Source organism: Ascidia mentula, chromosome 5, assembly GCF_947561715.1.
Source record: "Ascidia mentula chromosome 5, kaAscMent1.1, whole genome shotgun sequence".
Taxonomy (NCBI): domain Eukaryota; kingdom Metazoa; phylum Chordata; class Ascidiacea; order Phlebobranchia; family Ascidiidae; genus Ascidia; species Ascidia mentula.
This window is the reverse complement of record NC_138570.1, coordinates 18,438,411-18,459,513: the sequence shown is the minus strand read 5'-3', so window position 1 is coordinate 18,459,513 and position 21,103 is coordinate 18,438,411. Positions and strand designations below refer to the sequence as shown.

The 21,103-nt window shown below is 37.0% G+C and overlaps 2 protein-coding genes and 1 pseudogene across 2 annotated transcripts in view; 2 read left to right on the top strand and 1 right to left on the bottom strand.

The window, feature by feature from the left end:
* The window catches only part of LOC145903675 (uncharacterized), a 38,007-nt gene that overhangs the window by 11,081 nt on the left and 5,823 nt on the right, over positions 1–21,103 (bottom strand). The gene's annotated exons all lie outside the window — the stretch shown is intronic.
* On the top strand, positions 213–6,606 carry LOC145903681 (uncharacterized). The gene is made up of 12 exons (XM_082991798.1): positions 213–293; positions 871–1,013; positions 1,098–1,163; positions 1,341–1,397; positions 1,982–2,041; positions 2,145–2,259; positions 2,371–2,456; positions 2,542–2,602; positions 2,822–2,997; positions 4,812–4,874; positions 5,128–5,297; positions 5,424–6,606. Exons 2-12 carry the CDS (start codon positions 984–986, stop codon positions 5,902–5,904), a joined length of 1,365 nt encoding a protein of 454 aa, XP_082847924.1. The 5' UTR covers positions 213–293; positions 871–983; the 3' UTR covers positions 5,905–6,606.
* On the top strand, positions 5,983–20,590 carry LOC145901644 (tripeptidyl-peptidase 2-like; annotated as a pseudogene).

Sequence of the window (21,103 nt, the reverse complement as noted above, 5' to 3'; positions counted from 1 at the left end):
CTTGCACTGGAATTTAATAAAAAGATTTAAAATATGTAAACTATAGTTATAAATGGTATCGTTTGCTTACAAATTGCATATTTGTAATTTGTGGTTTTAAAGATCTTCCTGTCGACTACATGAAGGTGGTCTGCCAGTTTGCTTACAAACCAATTTGCCCCGAGAACAGAAGAAAAAGCTTCGCACACTGGACAATGTCAGAAAGAAATGGAAAACAAACTTTTAGACGGATCGAGCGTTACATGAAATCCATGAACGACGGAAACTATGATCTAGGAAGGCTTTATTTGGAGGTTGGTTTTCACTTGTTGTGTTTTAGTATTTGATGCTCTATATCAATTGCACATTTCTTGACACATAGATTCTTTGGTTTGGTTGTGCAATGTTTAATGCATTTACTGCATGATCGGTTAATGTTTCTGTCTTAATCACGCAACTTACCTCTTTCACTTCTGTTTGGATCCTGTTTTGATTTTTTCCCATTTCTGACATTATGAATATTCTACCTCATAACTGATCCTATTTCAACTTTTGGTCACTTAATTACATTTACAACTGGTTTTGACGCAGGACACAGCCCGACATGAGTATTTTCGTGCCATTGAGCTTCAAATTGAAGACTATATCAAAAGCATAACAGAAGTGTGTGTGTAAAGTTATTCTTTTACCTGTATTTAAGACATTTCATAATGGTCATTGTAAGATTGGCCTCTAAATGTTTGCCTAAAATTTGAAAAAAAATGTTGGAAAACTTGTGCAGTATTTTCTCTTTTACTGTGCATTATTGTATGTGGTCTTACATCATAACTAATGCTTCAGGGTATCATGTCAGTTGACACATCATATGAAAATATTACCTCAAATGCTCAGGATTTTATCTTCGAAAAGTACGAAGATTTGAAAAAATACAAGACTTCAGACACCTGGGTTGGTATCAAAGTGGTATCAGTGCATTGGGAACATACACAAACAGTTACAAGATAATGTTTGAGGATGACTTTAAAAGAAAGCTGGTAAGTAACCAATAAACTTTTATTTGATTGTAGTGTAATTTTTACATCCAAAAAGTTTGGATTGTCACCTAATATTTTATTTAGGTTGCACTAAAGCGTGTTACAAACAACTACAAACAGCTACAACGGAATGACATGAAACTGAGCTGTGTAAGAAATTACTGCTTGGAGTGAGAAAAATGCCTCGTTTATGGATTTTTCTTTTACTAACATTTATGTGAAAAGTTTGTTAATGTTTGTTAAGGAATGAAATCTTTGTTACATCATGATGGTGTTCAAGATTGTGAAGATGTGCTAATTATTTTATTAACTTTTTTATTTTGAAAGGTTTTAAAGCAAACGCAAAGCACTTATGACACACTACCAGTTGATGGAAGCAAAACAGTAAGTTATAGGGATTGGACAAAACTTTAAAAATAAATAACTTGTTTAACTCTGTGTTCCCTAAAATTGATTAAATATTACCATAGATTACGGTAATACAGTCACAACTCTTCAGACTAAATAGCTTTGCCACCCTGAACTTAACCTTCATAAACTGCAGCCTTAGAACAAAGCATAAAATAGGCACAAACCTTCACAATTTATGGCTTTATATTTCAACCCAAAATGTATGTGGAAGACTAAAAGGCTGCAGCCTTAATGTTTATTAGTGTTTGATGACATCTTAAAAATATTGATGACATCGTGAGACACATGTGTGACACACCCTAGTTTAACATGATAAACTGATATTAACAAAGTCATGTATTTTGGAAAAGAGGTGATTTTTGCTTGACTTGTTCATTGCTCCGTTATACCTTTTTTACGTATATTTTCCTACTATCTTTCAAGTTATTGAAAATATGCACCTCATCCACATCATATCCTTTTTCTTGAAACTGCATATTTTATTCACACTTCTACTTAAAAATAATTGTTTGGAATAAATTTATTGTTCTTCATACTGCGTCATTATTTGTTTTCAGTCGGGTGAAATGGAAGCAATTTTTTCAAAGGCTTTGGAAATTTATCTGAGTAAAATGAAGGTAAATGCTTTGGTGATTGGTATTATTTCAAGATGGTGATTGTTGTATGTTTGTTAACAATTAAATGCTATCTGATGACATTAAAACTTAACGCTTTTTGCAGGAACATGAATGCACATGCAAGGATGATGTTTTTCAGCAACAATCTTTGGCGAATGATGAAGCAAAACAACATCTTGAGACAGCTTTGGACCCAAAGTTTTCTCAAGTGGTTTGGGGTGAAAAATTCTATTCTTTGCTTTTGTTATATTAATGGATACTGGTTTTAACATGGCGAAAGTCTTCGAACAAAATTAGTAGTTAAAAAAGAGTCGTTCAATCATTGTCAGATCAACAAATGCTGAGTTTCAATTTGACTTTGCAAGAAAAAAGAGATGTAATTATCAGTGAGATTGAAAGTGCAAAAAACCAAGAGGTAATCATGATTGCCTGGAGTTATTCTGAATTTTATGTGCACCACTGTACAAAAATATTGTATTCTAATATATGGTTTGTTTCAGAATGTAATGCACTGCTTACAATCGAATGCTGTTAGCAGCTACAGGGAAAGCATGATGGTGAGTTTCCTTGTAATGTTGAATCAATCAATTTACTATATTTGTGGAAACTTGTGGCAACTTTTTGAACTCTATATTAAGCTGATTAAATGGAAATACAGAAAAAAAACGTTCTTCGTTGGTCAATTTGTTGTGACTATCAGCCGGACAACAAGGATAATATTTATTCATTTCAGACATTTGTATTTTGCTGTTTCCATTGAACGTGTTTTGATTTTGAAAGCTCTCTTTGCAATGGAAGAACCATTTGAAGAATGCCATAAGAAATGTTTGAAGTCTGGAAAAAGAATTCTCTCTTCGTCGCAACTTTGGGCAAATGCAACGTTGAGGAAACAAATGGAAAGTCAGTTTATTGAAAAGGCAGAGGAGGAAAAATCTTTCTTCAAAAATTATTTCAAAGTAATTGTTTTGATTTTTACTGCACAAACATATCCTAATATCGCAGTTAGCAATTGGGATAATTGAAATTGCATGTGGGTTTATGCATTAAATTTTCTTGCATAGCAAATATTTTTTTTGTGTTAAATAAAACTTTTGTTTCAGAGGAAACACGATGCCACCTACTTTGAAAATGAAAAGAAGTTAGCAGCGAAATACCATGAACTTATGGATAACGGGGTAAGAAAACTTGAAACTAGTAAAATATTTGTTTTTTGTCCTGTCATCATTTACATATTCACACCTCAAAGCAAAGATTTGTTTGCATCATAATGATGCTTACTGTATAAAACATAGTATTTATCATTTGGTCGTGAAGTATTTATTGATAAAATGTACAATGATTTTGTAATTGATTAAACAACATGGGTGCATGACACTGAAATGTTGTAAAAGACAATCGTTTGCAAAAACTGTAGATCATTCTGCACAAACATAACATCAAGTGATTCAATTACATTTTCTTACAAAGACAAGCATAAGTTGATTTGTAATAACATTTCAAATGCACATTGTTTCAGATTTTGGAATTAGAGAACATCCAGAACTTTAAAGCCTTACATGGCCGTGCAGTGAGTCAAGCTTAGCAACATCTGAAGTTAAGCAAGAAGTTATCGAAAGAAAATGGTGAAATGTTGAGAGAGAGTCTGACCCGTTCAAAGAAAAATACCTCGAGATGTTTGAACTTAATCAGGTAATTACAGCAAAATGGTTTAGGTTTCTTATTCCATTTTCAATATATTATTTTTTGTGAGCTTCATACAGTTGGCCACTGTTTCAACCCACAAGGTCTCATCAGTGCTGCCATGGTAAGATTGTCCACACCAAGCTGCACTAATAATATTTTATAGGTTGAAACAATGGCCATCTGTATGCAGCTCACACAATTCATATTATTGGTCCCCATGCTTATTTATTTTATATGCGCAAAAGAGCCATAATATTCAATGAGAGCTGCAGACAGATTCGACCTGTAAGGTCTCATCAGTGCAGCTGGCGACTGTGGCACAGGGCTACAGTTGTTTGGCCATAGTGCGCTTAATGTGGTTCGTCTATGGTCATTGGAACTTAGTTTGGTACTCAACATATCGAAGATTGACCGAAAGGTACCACAAAGTGAAAATCTGTGTGCCTGTCTACCAGCTAGCCCTGTGCCACAGTCTGTTGTGATAAGACCTTACAGGTCCAAACATACTGGACATCTGTCTGCAGCTCTCGTTTAATATTATGGCTCTTTTGCGCATATAAAATAAATAAGCATGGAGACCAATAATATGAATTTTGTTGCTTGTTTATCTTTCTTTATTCTATGAATTGCAGTTCGTACTGGGATCTGTTAGTTATCTGTTAGGTAGTATTATTTGAACAACTATAATGTAAAAAATTCCTTTGTACAGAAGACAATATACATATTTGCCTTAAATATATTCTTCAGCCTATTATCCCTGTCAGTATATTACAAAAGAAACAAGATTTATGTTATAGTGGGATAGGATAAACTGATTTGCTATTTGGGATGCAAGCCCGGCGGGCCACATGGACTAACCTTGTGGACCATAGTTTGGTGACCCCTGGCGTAGAGTCACATGCCCTTAGTTAACCTTAACCTTTTCCTTTAGTTATCGTGTATCTGCAACATTAGCTAAAGGATATCATGTCAATGTCTGGGTTTAGTTTCAGATCTGCATCTTGTGTCTCTCTTGATTCCAGAGTGAACACACCAGCTATGATAAATTATCATTGAACATTTTACATGATCTGTTATTTTTTTGCAGGAACTCAAAGCAGCAGAAGTCAGGTTAAAGATATTGGAGGACCAAAAACTTGCTTCTAAGAAGGTAGAAAAATGTTTACTGTAAAAAAGAATTTTGCGGTCGATTTTACTTTGTGTGTTCAGTGCTTATTTTAACACAATTAGTTGATGTATTTGAATACCAACAATTGTAATGTGATGCGAGATCTATGATTGGAAAACAAACATGTGATGCAATTTTATGTTGAAAGAAACGCTTTTGTCAATGCAGTAATTCTGCACACAACTAACAACCATTAAGTTAGATTATCATCAGTTTAACAAATCCCTTACTTTAGGCTGTGGATTGTTTTGTTCCTCCGAGCGAACTGACATTTTCCATGGACAAAATTATTGACAACGGAAACTTCAGGCTTGTTCAGAAGGCGTGGAATGACATGCATGGAAATGTAACAGTGCAGTACATTAACATAGAGGACGGAATATCGACCGAACAGCAGATGGAAACGTAAGTTTTGAAATATATTGACACGGTTTTGGGTTTTAATCACATAAATGTTTTTCTTGCAAAATTCAAACATGGATCTACAGTTGTTCACAAATCTCAGTAATTGAGCTGATACGTTTGTTGCAGGTTGACGGAGGGCGTCTCACTATTCCGGTTGGCTAATCACGATTACGTGATCCGCGTACTCGGTCACACTCGCCACGGAAACGAGTTCGGAGTTTTGTTCGAGTACGTGGACGGTATGAACATCCTCCCCTTCCTCCAATACACCAGGAAGAAGGATTTCTGGCTCCCTCCCCTGACCAACCTCCGACTCTGCGCCGATATCGCATCTGCCGTTCACTTCCTCCACTCCGATCCAATCTTTAGAGTCGGTGACGTCACGATTGATGACGTAATGATCACGTGCAGCCTTCGTGCCAAAGTGACGGGGTTCAAGATTGGTAAATTTATGGAAGGCAACGAAAGTCGTGGGAATGGTGCCGCGTCCCTTGCAAAGATAATCGCATCTATAATCCTCCGGGAGAAGTGGAGTGGTGATGAGGATTTGGATCGGATTGCGGAGGAGAGCATGGCGTGTGCAGAGACCCAGGAGGAGCGGAAGTAATGTTGGGCACTCGAGGCTGAAATCCGACTTTGTCAAGGGGAAAGTCCCTCGGTCGCTGAAACACGAAAACGTCTCCTCATGCGCTTGGAATCCTCTAATGACGGAGGTTTTGCTTCTTTGGATGATCGCACAACTAGGCTCTTAGAATACCTCCTGGATGCCATGAGTGAGCTCGACTTTTTAGACAATGGTCAGAATAAAATTGATGACAATGATGTCCTTCCTAATCTTTAACCTGTGTGTTTTCGTGAGCCAAAAAATGTTGACTTTACTCTGGTACCGATATTGCTTCACAGCTGTCACATCCGAAACTGTTTGATTTAATTAGTTGAGATGTGGGTCATATTTGTGTTTTTAAATTTCCAGTGGTTGGGTATGCCCCCATTATATGTGTTTCCAATATAGCCCACATATGACGTATCCCAGATGTAATCCATTACTGCACTTGGGCGACTTTTCAGACCTAAACTCTCTATTGTTTGTTCGGGATTAAATGCGTTGACACTTTATTTTTGTTTATGTAGTGCTGTTGTTTGCAGTAAAACTATGCGAGTGTGAAGGATTGTTTGTTTTCACAAAAGTTAACCGATCTTGCTTACGGTATTTATGCAAACATGTTATTAATCACCGACACAAACCTCAGTCCCATTTATGAAATTTCTAACCGCTGTGTAAATAACGACTTCTCGAATTGCACTGAAAGCTTGATGAGCGTCAAGAAGTATGGAATATCGGACCCAATAACAGCGAACAAAACAACAAATAAACAACAATATAAAAAAACAACGCGGAAGGAAAGAGTCTTACTTTATTTATTTTGTTTTATTATTATTGAAAAAAGGACGCTAAAGGCGTACAATAAAAGAAAAGACTAAGCAAGAAGACAAAAAAGGCAACAAGGGTTAAACATAATGACGAGAAATCAGCACAAGAAGTCAAGTTACATGGGAATATGCTGCACGTCAAGCAGCGTACGACCACTTTCTTTTGTAACAATTCGGTTCGGTATTTCTCACTGGCCATGTTTAATTCAATGGATCTTATTGTTTGCAACATATTTACAAATTCTGTTGTTGTTGGTTGCCTCTTAGCGTATTTGCATCTATAAATTAGCCCAGTAATGTGTTACAATATGGCAATTTACAAATAGATGTAAAACAGTTTCCGCGGCATTTTTGCAAAAGACACATGAACCTGTTTCTGTAAACTTCATATCCTTTAACTTTTTATTGGTCACAATGGTCCTGAGATTTAGCTTGATTTAAAAGCTTATTAGTTTATAGTTTCCACTGTAGCTTGAGGTATATTTTAATATATTTGCCTCCAAGATACTCCAAGGTTGACTAAGGACTCCCATACAGCTTTTGCTTTGGGTTGAATCGTATTGCTATTTTGAAGCCAAGAATACAAAGCCTTTGTGCTCTCGCAATGTCTCAAGCAATGCAAACAACAATAACAAACGCGTGCGGCAAAAAAGAGTGACACCTGGCGTTTATTTGGTTGTTAACGTGTAGTCCACAGGTGGGCGCTAATGTGGGGCGTTTTCCGGTTATTTTGGTTATGCCGTGAAAGGTCTTATACAGTACGTTTATTGGTGGCATATTATTTTTGCTATATGTATATGTATGCCATATATGCTATACAGCCGGTTTCAGTGAGGATAAATTAAAAAAAAACGGTAACATCGCGTGGACAAATTTTGATGATGTGTCTTCCGGGAGTGGGCGCTATTATGGGGTGTCGGTATTTCTCTGGTTGTTGAAGGCGTTGAAAACGTCGGTCTGGACCACCTCGAGATAGGGGTTGTCCCTATTTCGCTGGATAGTTAGTTTTAAAGCGATTATTTTATTCGAGGCACCAATAGTCCCCACGAATATCGGACGATATCGAAAAATACAACAATAACAGTAAAAGTCCAGGTACGTGATAAAAAAAATGTCGAGCGTTAACAATAAAAGGCGATAGAAACAACAAGTACAGGTGTGTAATTAAGAAATATCTAACGTTAACAAGAAATAAACAATAACACAACGAGTGCATGTACGTAGTAAAGAAAAGTCGAACATTAACAGGAGATAACAATAACACAACAATATACAAGAAACAAGAAAGAAAAAGGGGTATCGGTCATTAAGGAAATTCGCAATGACACAACAAATACGGGTACACAAAAAAAAAAGGTTGACGGGCACTGACATAAGGTGGTCAGATGTCTCTTACAATAAGGTCCGCATAGTTAGTTTTAAAGCGTAAAGAGGTTTTGCGGGATGTTACCAAGTGCCAGGGTATGTCATTGATGGGTCGTGTGTCGTGTTTAATTCTGTTTCGTGTTTTCCAAATAGTTTGTGTTAGTGAGGTGTTTAATAGTGCTTCTAATGTTTATGACAAACACTGAGAGGGTGGTTAGAAGAAAGAATAGCCAACTTACTCACCTTGGATTTGTGGGGCAAACACTTGTATTCCAGACTTGATCCAGACGATACAAAAGTTCCAATATTCCAGTAATCCAATGTACACAATAGCCCCATTTTTAAAAAAATCGTACACGAATGTGCGAAACTCCCCGTGTCGGACCGCAGTTTTCGAATTAATGGCGACGAGTTGAAATGTCGGGTTTCCGCTTCACTGAACAACATTTTATTGCTGTACTGATTTTTTTAGCGAATGACGTAATGTGTAACGACTTACAATTTCCTCACATCGTCGCTTGCGTCGTAACAAGTATATTACCAACACAGCAACGCACGACACCTCGATTAAGCACAAGGAAAAACTGTGGAAGGAGAAGTGCTGGAAGCAGACAAACGCAGTCAAGCGTGAGTTTTTTTTCTACAACATAGAAGTGTTGGCAAAAATGTGTTTGAAAAAAGGCTGTCAAGTTGTCATTTTTGAGTATTGTGATAGTTACCAATGTTAGACACCCAGGACCTAGTAGCCATGAATTACAATTTCTCATGACCCATACACTTTTACCAGATTGAAAGGAAATTTGAAAATATTTCCTGATGTTCTGCAAAAAATTTCCAAATGCTTTACATATGAAAAGTGTTTGCGGGTCTAGTGCGGAATCGTATATTCCAGAAACCGGGGAAACCCTAAATTACGTCACAATAAAGGTGGGGTCAAGTTATGACGTCACACCAAAAATTACGTCACTGTGACGTCAGTGGCTGAAGATACGCACCGACGAAGATTCTAGCCCACACGTACATACGCAGTTCTCCTATAGGCATCGAAAAGGCGACGAAAGGCATAACAGCAACGAAGAAAATACGTGTTTACGCTTCATTGATTATTCAATAAAATAAACATTTTACAAGCTTGAAATTGCCTACGATCAACCACAAGGGTATCCAAAAGCAATATAAGAAAAAAATGAAGCTAAGCATAGCGCGTATTAGCGCCGTTGGCGGTAAATATGTCACAAAGTGAACAATTGTACGTCGCCCTGAAGGAGATGTCGCACAGACTTAATTTTTTGCACAGACAACCACAAGTGTCACCAAACCACCATACTTGAAAATCTAGGCGATAACGAAATATTAACCCTATTTAAATCGACGACAAACTTTTGTTTGTGACGTAACAACGTTGATGATAGATGGATTAGATTAAAATTGTAGTCATCTTATAACACAATTTGGTACAAATTATTCAATCCATATATCATTATATATCACGTTGTTACGTCATAAACAAATGTGTATCGTTGTTTAAAAGAGGGTTAATAAAGAGGTAGCGACTTGTGTTTTTAGTATGTTTGTTATATGTCTCTTCTTATAATTTGTACCAAATTTCAAGTCTCTGCGACGTCTCCTTCATGGTTACGTACGATTCCGCACTTGGTACCCCCTCTTGCCGCCAACGCCGCCAGAGTGCGTAGAAGTGTGTGTATGTTTCGAGATGTACAAACTAAAACACTGGTCTGATTAATGTGAATTTTGGTACGATTGTACAGGAGGGACGGTGTTACAAGATGATTGTAATTTTGATCCAATCCATCTATCATTAACGTTGTTACGTCATAAACAAATGTGTATCGTTGTTTAAAAGAGGGTTAGTAATAAGATAGCGACTTGTGTTTTTAGTATGTTTGTTATATGTCTCTTCTTATAATTTGTACCAAATTTCAAGTCTCTGCGACGTCTCCTTCATGGTTACGTACGATTCCGCACTTGGTACCCACTCTTGCCGCCAACGGCGCCAGAGTGCGAAGAGGTGTGTGTATGTTTTGAGGTGTGAAAGGTAAAGTACTTCTCCGATTATTGTAAATTTTGGTACGATTGTGCAGGAGGGACGGTGTTATAAGATGATTGTAATTTTAATCGAATACATTTATCATCAACGTGATTACGTCACAAACAAAAGTTTATCGATGTTTTTAAAGAGGGTTAATAAAGCGGTATCAACTTGTGTTTTAAGTATGTTTGTTATATGTCTCTTCTTATAATTTGTACCAAATTTCAAGTCTCTGCGACGTCTCCTTCATGGTTACGTACGATTCCGCACTTGGTACCCCCTCTTGCCGCCAACGGCGCCAGAGTGCAAAGAGATATGTGTATGTTTCGAGGTGTACAAGCTAAAGTACTGGTCCGATTAATGTATAAATGGATACGATTGTACAGAAGAGACTGTGTTATAAGATGACTACAATTTTGATCTAATCCATCTATCATCAACGTTGTTACGTCACAAACAAATGTTTGTCGTCGATTTAAATAGGTTTAATATTTCGTTATCGCCTAGATTTTCAAGTATGGTGGTTTGGTGACACTTGTGGTTGTCTGTGCAAAAAATTAAGTCTGTGCGACATCTCCTTCAGGGCGACGTACAATTGTTCACTTTGTGACATATTTACCGCCAACGGCGCTAATACGCGCTATGCTTAGCTCCATTTTTTTCTTATATTGCTTTTGGATACCTTTGTGGTTGATCGTAGGCAATTTCAAGCTTGTAAAACGATTCCGCACTAGACCCAAATGTTCATAAAAAATAGTTATGTGTTTATATGCAGTGCGTCAGTTGGTCCATCATCAGGATAATCCAAACAGACATTTGTGGACTCTTCATTATGCTCAGGCAGCATTCGATCATGCCGTCATAAAATTTGTTAATGTGGGATTTTTTGGACTAGATGAAATGTCAACAAAATTCTTCTTTCTGGTGTATTTGGAGTACATGAAGCAGTAAGTCAAATATGGTGATTTCGAACACAAGCAAAAGGTAAAGCAGTATGTTTTCAAACATATCAGTTCTCAACAGTGCAGCTTGGTGACTAGTGATGTTGTTGCACATCAAACATCCATGTGAAAATATTCAATAATAGTTCTTAACAATGTCTATGTTCAGCTTCTCCGTGAACATTTATAAAAAAAGGAAAAGTTGTTTGTGTTGTTATTAATTTTGGTAATCGCCTAAGTATATTGTGAAGTCTCATCTGTTTTTGATATCCTTTAGCGTCACATGGAATGCATGTTGTAGCCATAACTTTGCGGATGAACCAGACAAAAATCGTATTACACCTGGTGCACAAATTGTTGCGAGATTGTTGATTCCAGACTTGCTACCATGGAGACCGGAACTTTAATCAGAGGGGTCAGTTTGATATTTCGTTTGTTGTGAAATGTGTAGCTTTTTGTGTTGTGTTCTGTATTGTTAAAACAGCTGGAACAGACGGTTACTATTTTCTGTGTACTTGTAATTTTATATATTAACATATATATATACATGTTTGTGTTCCAGTTATCAGAGGTTGTTCGTTTGGGATGTGATCTTGCTAACCTCAGTTATGGTGAAGCGTGCCACTGGCCGGGGGCTGGGTAAGAAATATGTCACCTATCACTTACATGCATAGGCGTCGATATAGGGGTGACTGAGGTGACATGTCACCCCTCACAAACAAACAGGGGTGACAACGCATGTATTGTCACTTTGGCAAATTATGTATCAACTTACCTTTTATCAAATGTTACCAACTCTGAAATTCAGGAATTAGGAAATAACCACCTATGTTCTTCCAGTTTATATCAGATGGAAGACCTAAGATTGTCGACATCATTGACGCAACAGGTAGTGGAGATGTTGACACAAGCACTGTAGTTACTCTGATCGTGACGGAAATTATGTTGGTCTAACTGGTCGAACACTGAAGGTGCATAGTTACTTTGGTATTCATGTGGATTTGACAGCATAATCTTTATCAATAAAATATCATTTTGAAGCATGGCAAGAAAAATGGCATTGTGTTAATTAGTTGGTATTTTTTTTAGATTCCATCGGCTTGGAACAACCCAAGTGGAAATTACAACATTGTTTTAAAAGATTTGTCCCTCATCTTTCCTAAAAACCTAAACGATCGCTTGCAGGCAAAAAGAGAGAATTTTCCTTATAACAACAATTTGGTTTTAAAATATGAAAGATATTGTAAAATTAGGCAAAATGTGTGCGCACATGCAATTAATTTGTCTGCCCAAGTGGAGTAATATGATTATTGAGATACAACAATTTTATTTATTTATTTGGTTGTCTGAACAACTAAATATTCACAGAAAGGAAGGTACATGGGACTCCCAGCACAAGAAAATTACTGCCACTACACTAGGCAAGATTGAAGAAAGCACCAAAGCAGACCAAGGAACCCTGCAGGTTTCAGTTGTTTGAACATTATCAAACTACATGCCATAGAAATAATATCAAATGTTAACTTGCCCCCTTTTTTTTATCAGAAGGACAAATTTTATAAGGAGGATCTCCAGGCACAAGTGGAGGTTTTGGACAAATTAGATAAGAGCTGGGATGCATGTGGACCAGTTGTTGATTGTGTTGTGTTTCATGATGGCAACACCTACCAGTAAGTAGAAAATCATAATTCTTCTTGTACTGTTTTTTTAATGTTGTAGTTAACTGTGTTCTTAAACACAAATAAACTTCAAATTTTGTTCTTACCCCAAATTACTGAATTCTGTCATATTTTTACTGAAACTCGTTTCAATTTAGCTCTCTTGTTTTTAGAGTTTGTGTTGACATTAGTTTGTCCGGGGACTTGCAGTCTTGCCCAGTATTACCTGGCTACCATGAATCACAGCAGTATGCAACCCTGAGTAGAACGGCAATGTTCAACTTCTCTGTGAATATTTATGAAGAAGGAAAAGTTCTTTGTGTTGTTGCTAATTGTGGTAAATGCCTGAATGTGTTGTAAAGTCACATTTGTTCTTTGTATCCTTTACTATAGAAAATAACATTTTTCAGGGTCACATGGAACGCATGTTGCAGCCATAACTGCTGGTTACTTTGCGGATGAACCAGACAAGAATGGTATTGCACCTGGTGCACAAATTGTTGCCATCAAGATTGGTGATTCCATACTTGCAACCATGGAGACTGGAACTGGTTTAATCAGAGGGGTCAGTTTGATATTTTGTTTGTTGTAAATGTGTAGCTTTTTGTTTTGTGTTCTGTATTGTAAACTGCTGAAACAGATGGTTACTATTTTCTGTGTACTTGTAATTTCAAATATTAACATATATACATATTTGTGTTCCAGTTATCAGAGGTTGTTCGTCTGGGATGTGATCTTGCTAACCTCAGTAATGGTGAAGCGTGCCACTGGCCGGGGGCTGGGTAAGAAATGTCACCTATCACTTACATGTCATAGAATTTGTCATGTGTGTTTTTTCCGTGAAATCTGGTCCACTATAGAAGAGGCCGTCACCAAACACAATCTCATATTTGTGTCAAGTGCCGGCAACAATGGTCCATGTTTGTTGACGGTGGGCTCACCAGGTGGCACTACAGAGCATATTATAGGTAGGTTATGCTGTGTGCACTAAAAATACCATGTCCATAAAATGTTGATACAATTTCTTGCATTTTAAGAAAACAAAAAAAAATTACATTTATTTCATGCCAGGCGTCCAAAACATATTCACAAACCATTTTCACCCTGACTTATTTTCTACATCAATCAGTTGCTTTGTTATCATTCTTAAAAAAATTCTTGTTAATTGTTTCTTTGTAGCACCTGTGCTTTGTCGGTAGACTGTATGGTTTCCTTGTCTTTTCAGTATCACTCACATGGCGTTTTGCCGGCATTCAGTTCTTTACACAATAAAGGTTCTCAAACTCCTTATCTTGTTCTTTAGGTGTAGGAGCGTGGGTATCTCCTGACATGATGACAGCTGAATATTCGATGACTGAAAAACTGCCTAGCAACCAGTATACATGGTCGTCAAGGGGCCCATGGTAAGCAATAAAATAACTTGTTTTTTGTTGTTAGTTACCTTGTGTTATTAATTTCAAATGTTATTGAATCACATTTTAGTGTGAATGGAGCACTTGGCGTGTCCATATCAGCACCAGGTGGCGCCATCACCACTGTTCCAAATTGGACTTTACACGGGAGTCAGTTAATGAATGGAACCTCAATGTCTTCACCAAATGCGTGTGGTGCAATTGCACTTATTTTATCAGGTAGACTTTCATCTGGTTTGGACAGAAACTTATAAATTTAAATCCCAAGTAAATATTGGTTTTTAGTTAAAACAGTTGTGTATTTGGTGCAATTTCACTTTATTTCTCAGTAAGATTAAATGATAATGAAATAGCTCAGCAACTAAAATTTTGGAAATTTTTGAATTTTATTTTTTAATTGCTGCTTTGTGCAGATTCAAGAATAAAAGTACTGTTATATTTTACCATTAAAAGCTCAGGAAATACAATATACTCCATACAGTATACGTCGTGCGATACAAAACACAGCATCAAAACAAAGCTCTATTGAATGCTTTGCTCAGGGTCATGGATTTTTACAGGTAGGCTGATATGAATATAGTGGGAGGTTACATATAATTTATATCTCACATTTTTAAGGTAAATGAAGCATATGAATATATAATAAATAATGCTGCTGCACCAGCAAACAAGATATCTTTTGACATTTCACTTCCACAATCAGGAAAAGGTAATTGTTGATAGTTTAAGATAAATTGTTGTTTGCAACCTGTATAGTTTCTAAATTTCAGTTCTCTATCAAGATCATGAAATCAACATAATATTTAACTTGTTTGCAGGAATTTATCTACGTTCTTATGAAGATTGTTTGAAACCACGTTCTGTCAGTGTGACTGTCGAACCCAAATTCCACTCTTCAGCAAGTAAGCACAAAATATATTAAACAGTTGTTGTCAAACCCCTTTTTGTGGTCTGTGTTTGCGGATGAACGTTCATTTCTCAATCTTCAGGTCCTGAGGAAAAGATTGAATTCAGTTGTCATATGGCTGTATGCAGTGACCAACCCTGGGTAGTTTGTCCAACACATCTTGAAATGATGAACATGGCAAGAGCGTTTGTCGTCAAAGTAAGTTTTATGGCTGCCACCAAGATTTGCCTAAACTAAACAATATGGAATAGACTTTAACAATATAGTTACGCAAACACCAGGTAAATAATGGTACTTGAAAGATGTTGATCTGTTCTATGGATTCTAATTCATGTTTGTTTAAATTAAATCATCATCTGGTTGTATTTTCAGGTGGATCCAAGAGGATTACCTCCAGGTGTACATCATGCCCAGGTTCAAGGTTTCAACACAAAACGTTTGAATGCAGGAGTACTTTTCACTCTGCCAGTCACTGTCATTAAACCAGAAAAGTAAGATCCTTCAGTTTCCTGTCCTTAAAGTATTTTTATTTATTTATGATTAATTTTTATTGTAATTTTTTTTTCTTCATTTCCCAATGAATGAATAATTTCACAAAACTCATAACCTGAGATATCTTTGTCAAGAACTGATCAACTCACCAACTACCGACTTCAACAAGAACAACGAACGTTTAAACCTGGACAGATAGCAAGAAAGTTCTTCCATGTACCTGAAGGTGCAACATGGGCAGGTCAGGATTTGACAAATGCACAGATTCAACCTAGAATTAACTTTGTACTGAAAATGTATTTTTTAGTTCTTAGCAACAGCTTGCTTGAGGCTTGTATTGACTCTTATATTAGGATCAGACAATTACTTTTCCCACAGAAATGACTTTGAGAAATCACTCAATCGATCAGTCAGCAAGATTCGTGTTACACTGCGTCAAGCTTGTAAATGTTCCAGCAGGTGGCTCCACAGAGCAGGCGTTTGCTGTTCAGGTAATAATTCCCGCCTTTGTGCACAATAATATCATATAATATCTAACATTAGTAATTTTTTTACCTCTACATACATTTGATTAGCAAAGTGGAGCCAATAATATGAATTGCGTAAGCTGCAGACAGATGGCCACTGTTTCAACATAAAAGGTCTCATCAGTGCAGCTGGTGTGACTATCAGACGACTTTGCTGACCAAACGGCCAAGCAAAGACTTCCACTTTGAGGTGACTATACAATCACCGTAGGTTGCACCTAGTCGTCTGATAGTCACACCAGCTGCACTGATGAGACCTTTTATGTTGAAACAGTGGCCATCTGTCTGCAGCTTACGCAATCTACATGCATTGTTTTGCATTACTTAATGTGTTTTACTTTTTAGTCTGGGATCACAGTAGAACTCTGTGTCGCCCGCTGGTGGTCAAGTTTAGGTGACGTCTCCATTTCATATGACGTCAAATTCCGTGGGCTTACCGTTAGCAACAACTTGGTTATGGTGAGTGTAATATTTCTATATTTGACTCATAACACGGAATATACCCAAACCGACCACTTCATTCACTCTGATTGGTGAACCACTGTAGTCAAGGTTGTGGGTTCAAAGTTCAAATCTTACCAGGAGCATGTTGCTACCACTAGTCAGCTAATATCAATCAGTGTCGGTGATGTCACTATAAATAATTGAATGATATGATAGCTGAGATAGACCACACTGCCTTAGATTGTCAATCCAATCTTTCGTAATGTGGTATCTAGTCCTGAACACAAAACTTTGCATGTGTGTTGTACAACCAAGATGAAGTAAATACAGAAAGTAACGTAGTCATGAACCTCGCCAGCATGCAGCCAACGGAATTCATCGCCTTGAAGCTTGCTCATTGGAAAGAGAGGATCTCTCACCCTCTATAACCCTCAAACACGTTGTTCAACCCCTGAGAGCAACTGATCATTGTATACGTCCATTATCAGCTAGAGATCATGTTCTTGGAGATCAACCAACATATGAGATGATCAACACATACCCTTTGCATGTGGTGAGAATGTGGTTGATTTGAATCAACAGAGACTTAAAACTTTTCATGTTTTAGTTACGAAATTATCGCATAAACCTAAAACAATTTATGAAGAATTTAGGAAGTTTTAAACTGAGCAGCCTCATTACCTGCACCTATCACTGGGGCTACTATTGTAACTTATCAAATCACAATAAATTGTCTGCAGACAAAATCATCTGATGTCACCATATCCTTTCCCATGTTGTCGGATTTATTGTACGAGAATGAATATAACAGTCAGATATGGTTGATGTTTGATTCCAACAAGTGCTTTGTGGGTGCAGGGGACGCTTATCCTCACCAGGTATATTCATTATAGTGATTACATATCATATTTGCAATTAGACACAGTTGATTGTGCATGTATTTATCTTACAGTACCCAATCAAATTGGACAAAGGTGAATACACAATACGCTTACAAGTCTCCCATTCATCGAGGGACGCCCTACACCGACTCAAGGACGCCACACTAGTGGTGAAAGCCAAACTGTCGTCATCAATATCACTGGATGTTTTTTCCACACACAGAGACGCGTTGATGGGAAGTAACAAGATGTCGAATCAAACAGTGATTCCTGGACATCCATTTACATTCTATGTTGCTCCTTTACAAGAAGACAAGTAAGATTGTGTTTGTTTGGTTTGTTTGTCATGTGACAAGCGCTAAACAACATTTAAATCACTTTTAAATATTTCAGATTACCAAAGCATGTGACTGGAGGACAGTACCTGATTGGTCAGATGAGCATGGCAAAAGGGGAGCTTGGAAAACGTGCAGTAAGTTGTGTTAATTCAAACACTCAATTTATCTTCCTCTGAAGCAATGTGTATTGTTAACAGAGCTTGTATAGCGGAAAAAGGTCCAAGATTTCTGAAGAGGTAGAATAACAAACTATGTAGAAATTCACCTTTTTTCTTTGTTTCTTTTTTCATGTAGATGATGTCCTAGGCTTCTGCATCTAAATCAGTAAATCTTATATGTCGCATATCTTGTTTCCTGCAGTACACACACAAATTCACGTACGTCCTGATCGACCCACCGAGCAAGAACAAAACTAACCGCAACTCAAACTCAAAGAAATCAAACAAAAGCTCCAACCAGTGTGAGGATGACGTCAGAGACCTTCAAATTTCCTGGGTTGCTAAGTATGACGCAACCAAATCTGATAATTAACAAAATCATTGCTGACACGATTATATCCTAAACTTTGATATTCCGTGACAGACAAGAACGACTGGACTTGTTTGATAAACTGAGGTTGGACTGGGGTAAACACATACCTCTTTACATGGCTAAACTGCAAGCACTTGAAGCGACAAAGGTAATCATCAATTTTTTAAGACAGGTGAATTAGTAAAAATTCTGGAAATAATTTGAAAACAAAAGTTATTTTTTCACCATCATTAAGCTCATGCATTTGTAGACAAGAGAGGAGAAATTGGATGAAATAATAGAGACGGCTGATGAAGTTATATCTCGTATTGATACTCATCAATTATCAGCTAACCTTGGGATTAAGTGCGACCCAAGACCAGATGCTGCTTCCATAAAGAGGTAAAACCACCAAACTGGCAACCATTTAACTCTAGTGTGATTCGTTAAAATTCTATTTCTGTGTAAAACGTTTCAAGTGAAGAGCTGGTAGAAGTAATATAATGTTATGCCAATAATGTTCTAATACTGTATATATGCGTGTATATTTACAATGCAACTTAGCGATTGCTTGCAAGTCAATCAATATTACATAAATTTAAGCCATTTCATGTTAAATCATCACCAAATGACCTAAACCTCTTTAATGTAGATGAAACATATGTGTTAAGTACTATGGCACAGTCACTCATGCCAAATTTTAGTTCACTCGGACCATTGGTTTAAGAGTTATGTTTCCATACAGTTGTCGTTTTGGGGTAAAGTTCAGGGGTTTGCCTTCTGCTTTAACCCCTTTATTTCGAAAACTACTTGGCCAATTTTGATGACTTCGGTATTGTTTGAAAGAGAATTGTCTGCATAATCAGTTTTGATTTATGTATTTCCTTCTTACAATGACCTCTTGACCTTTGTTGTAACCCTGAATTTGACCTGGCCTTATTCGTGACCCAGAGGTTGTCAGATGGTTAACTTTCAGGTCCAAAAACATACAGATTTCAGCTACAACATATCAAATCATTGAAGTGGCCAATAATTGTGTTCCTATCACACACGAAATGTTTCCTTCAGTGGTCCAACAAGTTTCCTCCTGGTTTGGCCAGTAGAACAATTAAGATGGTTTTAGGTGATTTGACATGGAATGGCCCATTTACATTTTCCTTCGCAGTGAAAGTGAAAAACAGAGATGTCATCTCATTGGATCGCTCGTGTATAAAGGTTGTGCTCTCGCAGATAAAATGATTCAACTTGACACAGCGAGGGAAGAAATATCAAAAAGTGAAGCCACAGGTGTCTCTTTATTATCTTTGATTCATGCTTATATCGCTGTAATTATACTTGTAGCTTAGTAACATATTTTACAGTGTATTGAATACACCAGTTGTGTTTTTTTAACACATTTCTTTCTAAAAAGATGAACCGCATGAGGGCGCTGACAATCTTGGTAGTTGTGATACAACTTATGGTGAAGTTTGCGAGCAACTCAAAGAAACTTTCGAAAGGTTGCAAATGTTTGCGGACATGAACGAGAGCAAGGTGGGATGGAAAGTATAAATTAACATAAGCGCTATTATGAGCTTGTCGTCTTAACTGCAATGTCATGTTATACCAGTAATTAAGAGAAGATCATCATGTTCAATTCATTCTATACAGAGTACCAGCATATATACACAGTATAAACAACACCAGTGCAAGCTTTAAATGACATTTGTGTCGTTTCCAGGTTCTGCCTTTTGTTTTTAAACACGCGGTCGCCAATAAGAAATATGGTCTGGCTGCCCGAGCCCTGCTTAAACAAAGCGACGACAAGAAATGCAAAGAGACTGACTTGAAACTTATTGAGGTTTGTATTCAAGTCTTAATGTGAAAATGTTACGTCACCTGTGTTTTGGGACATCTTAAAACTATTTACACGCAAGAAATTCACTTCAAGTTTTGTACCCAAGAAACTTGCTCTTGACCTAACATGATTGTTTGATCAAAAATGGTTTTAAACAAATGTCTATAACTAAAAAAACAAGGCCAGAATCATTTCTGGAACCACACAGGTATTTAAGTACAGGTTTAAAGCAAACCAATTTCGACAAATATCATTGAAATGCAAAATGTAATAAAAAAGAAAATACACTAAGTTTTACTTGTTGTTGCATAAAAAATAAAGTGCAGATGATGTTTGTCATATTTTCGAGCTGTGTTGTTTGAACTTACCACTGTTTGTTGCAGATTTGTCGCAAACTTGGTTGGGAATACGTGGCGCAATACATTGAGATGTCCCTTCCAATAAAATCCCCAGCCTCATTCATTCCATTTTAAAGCGATACAACGTGTATTGTGTGCCGCTGTTTGTTGCGGTCGTCCATCGCAGTTTGTCGCTGCTTTTATCTAAATTTCAATTTCTGTTTTTACTGGCAGAGATCTGAACTTTGTTTCACTGAATCAGTTTTTTACGGTCATATTCTGCTCGCATAGGCACCAAATTTTATGTCACATGATTTATGAAATATTTGCAAAACTTGATTTTTCGACTGCATTGAGGAATTATTCTTGATTTTTGATTGGCAGCGAAACAACTTCCACACAAACCTTTTTTACGGGGATGTGGGTTTTTAAGCAATTGTTGCTTTCAGTGTTTTGCGCAATGAATATTGAAGGTAATTGCGTACACCCTTCTCAAGAGACGTTTCTACCATGTTTTTTTATCTCGTTGTTGTAACCAAACGTGGTGTTTCTGATGATCGTACAATAATTCCACTTTTGTGTAGAAAAATTCTGTCCTTTCAATTTGCAATGTTTGGTTTCTAACAAAGTACCAGAATCACAAGGAAATTAAGAAGGAGCATTGGTTGGTTAAAC

Bases quoted from the DNA above. Each gene is read 5' to 3' on its own strand.
- LOC145903681 (XM_082991798.1), top strand. From the start codon at position 984: ATGTTTGAGGATGACTTTAAAAGAAAGCTG. The intron at 4,875-5,127 runs GTAGAAAAATGT...CCCTTACTTTAG, and splicing joins AAAAACTTGCTTCTAAGAAG to GCTGTGGATTGTTTTGTTCC. The intron at 5,298-5,423 runs GTAAGTTTTGAA...CGTTTGTTGCAG, and splicing joins ACCGAACAGCAGATGGAAAC to GTTGACGGAGGGCGTCTCAC.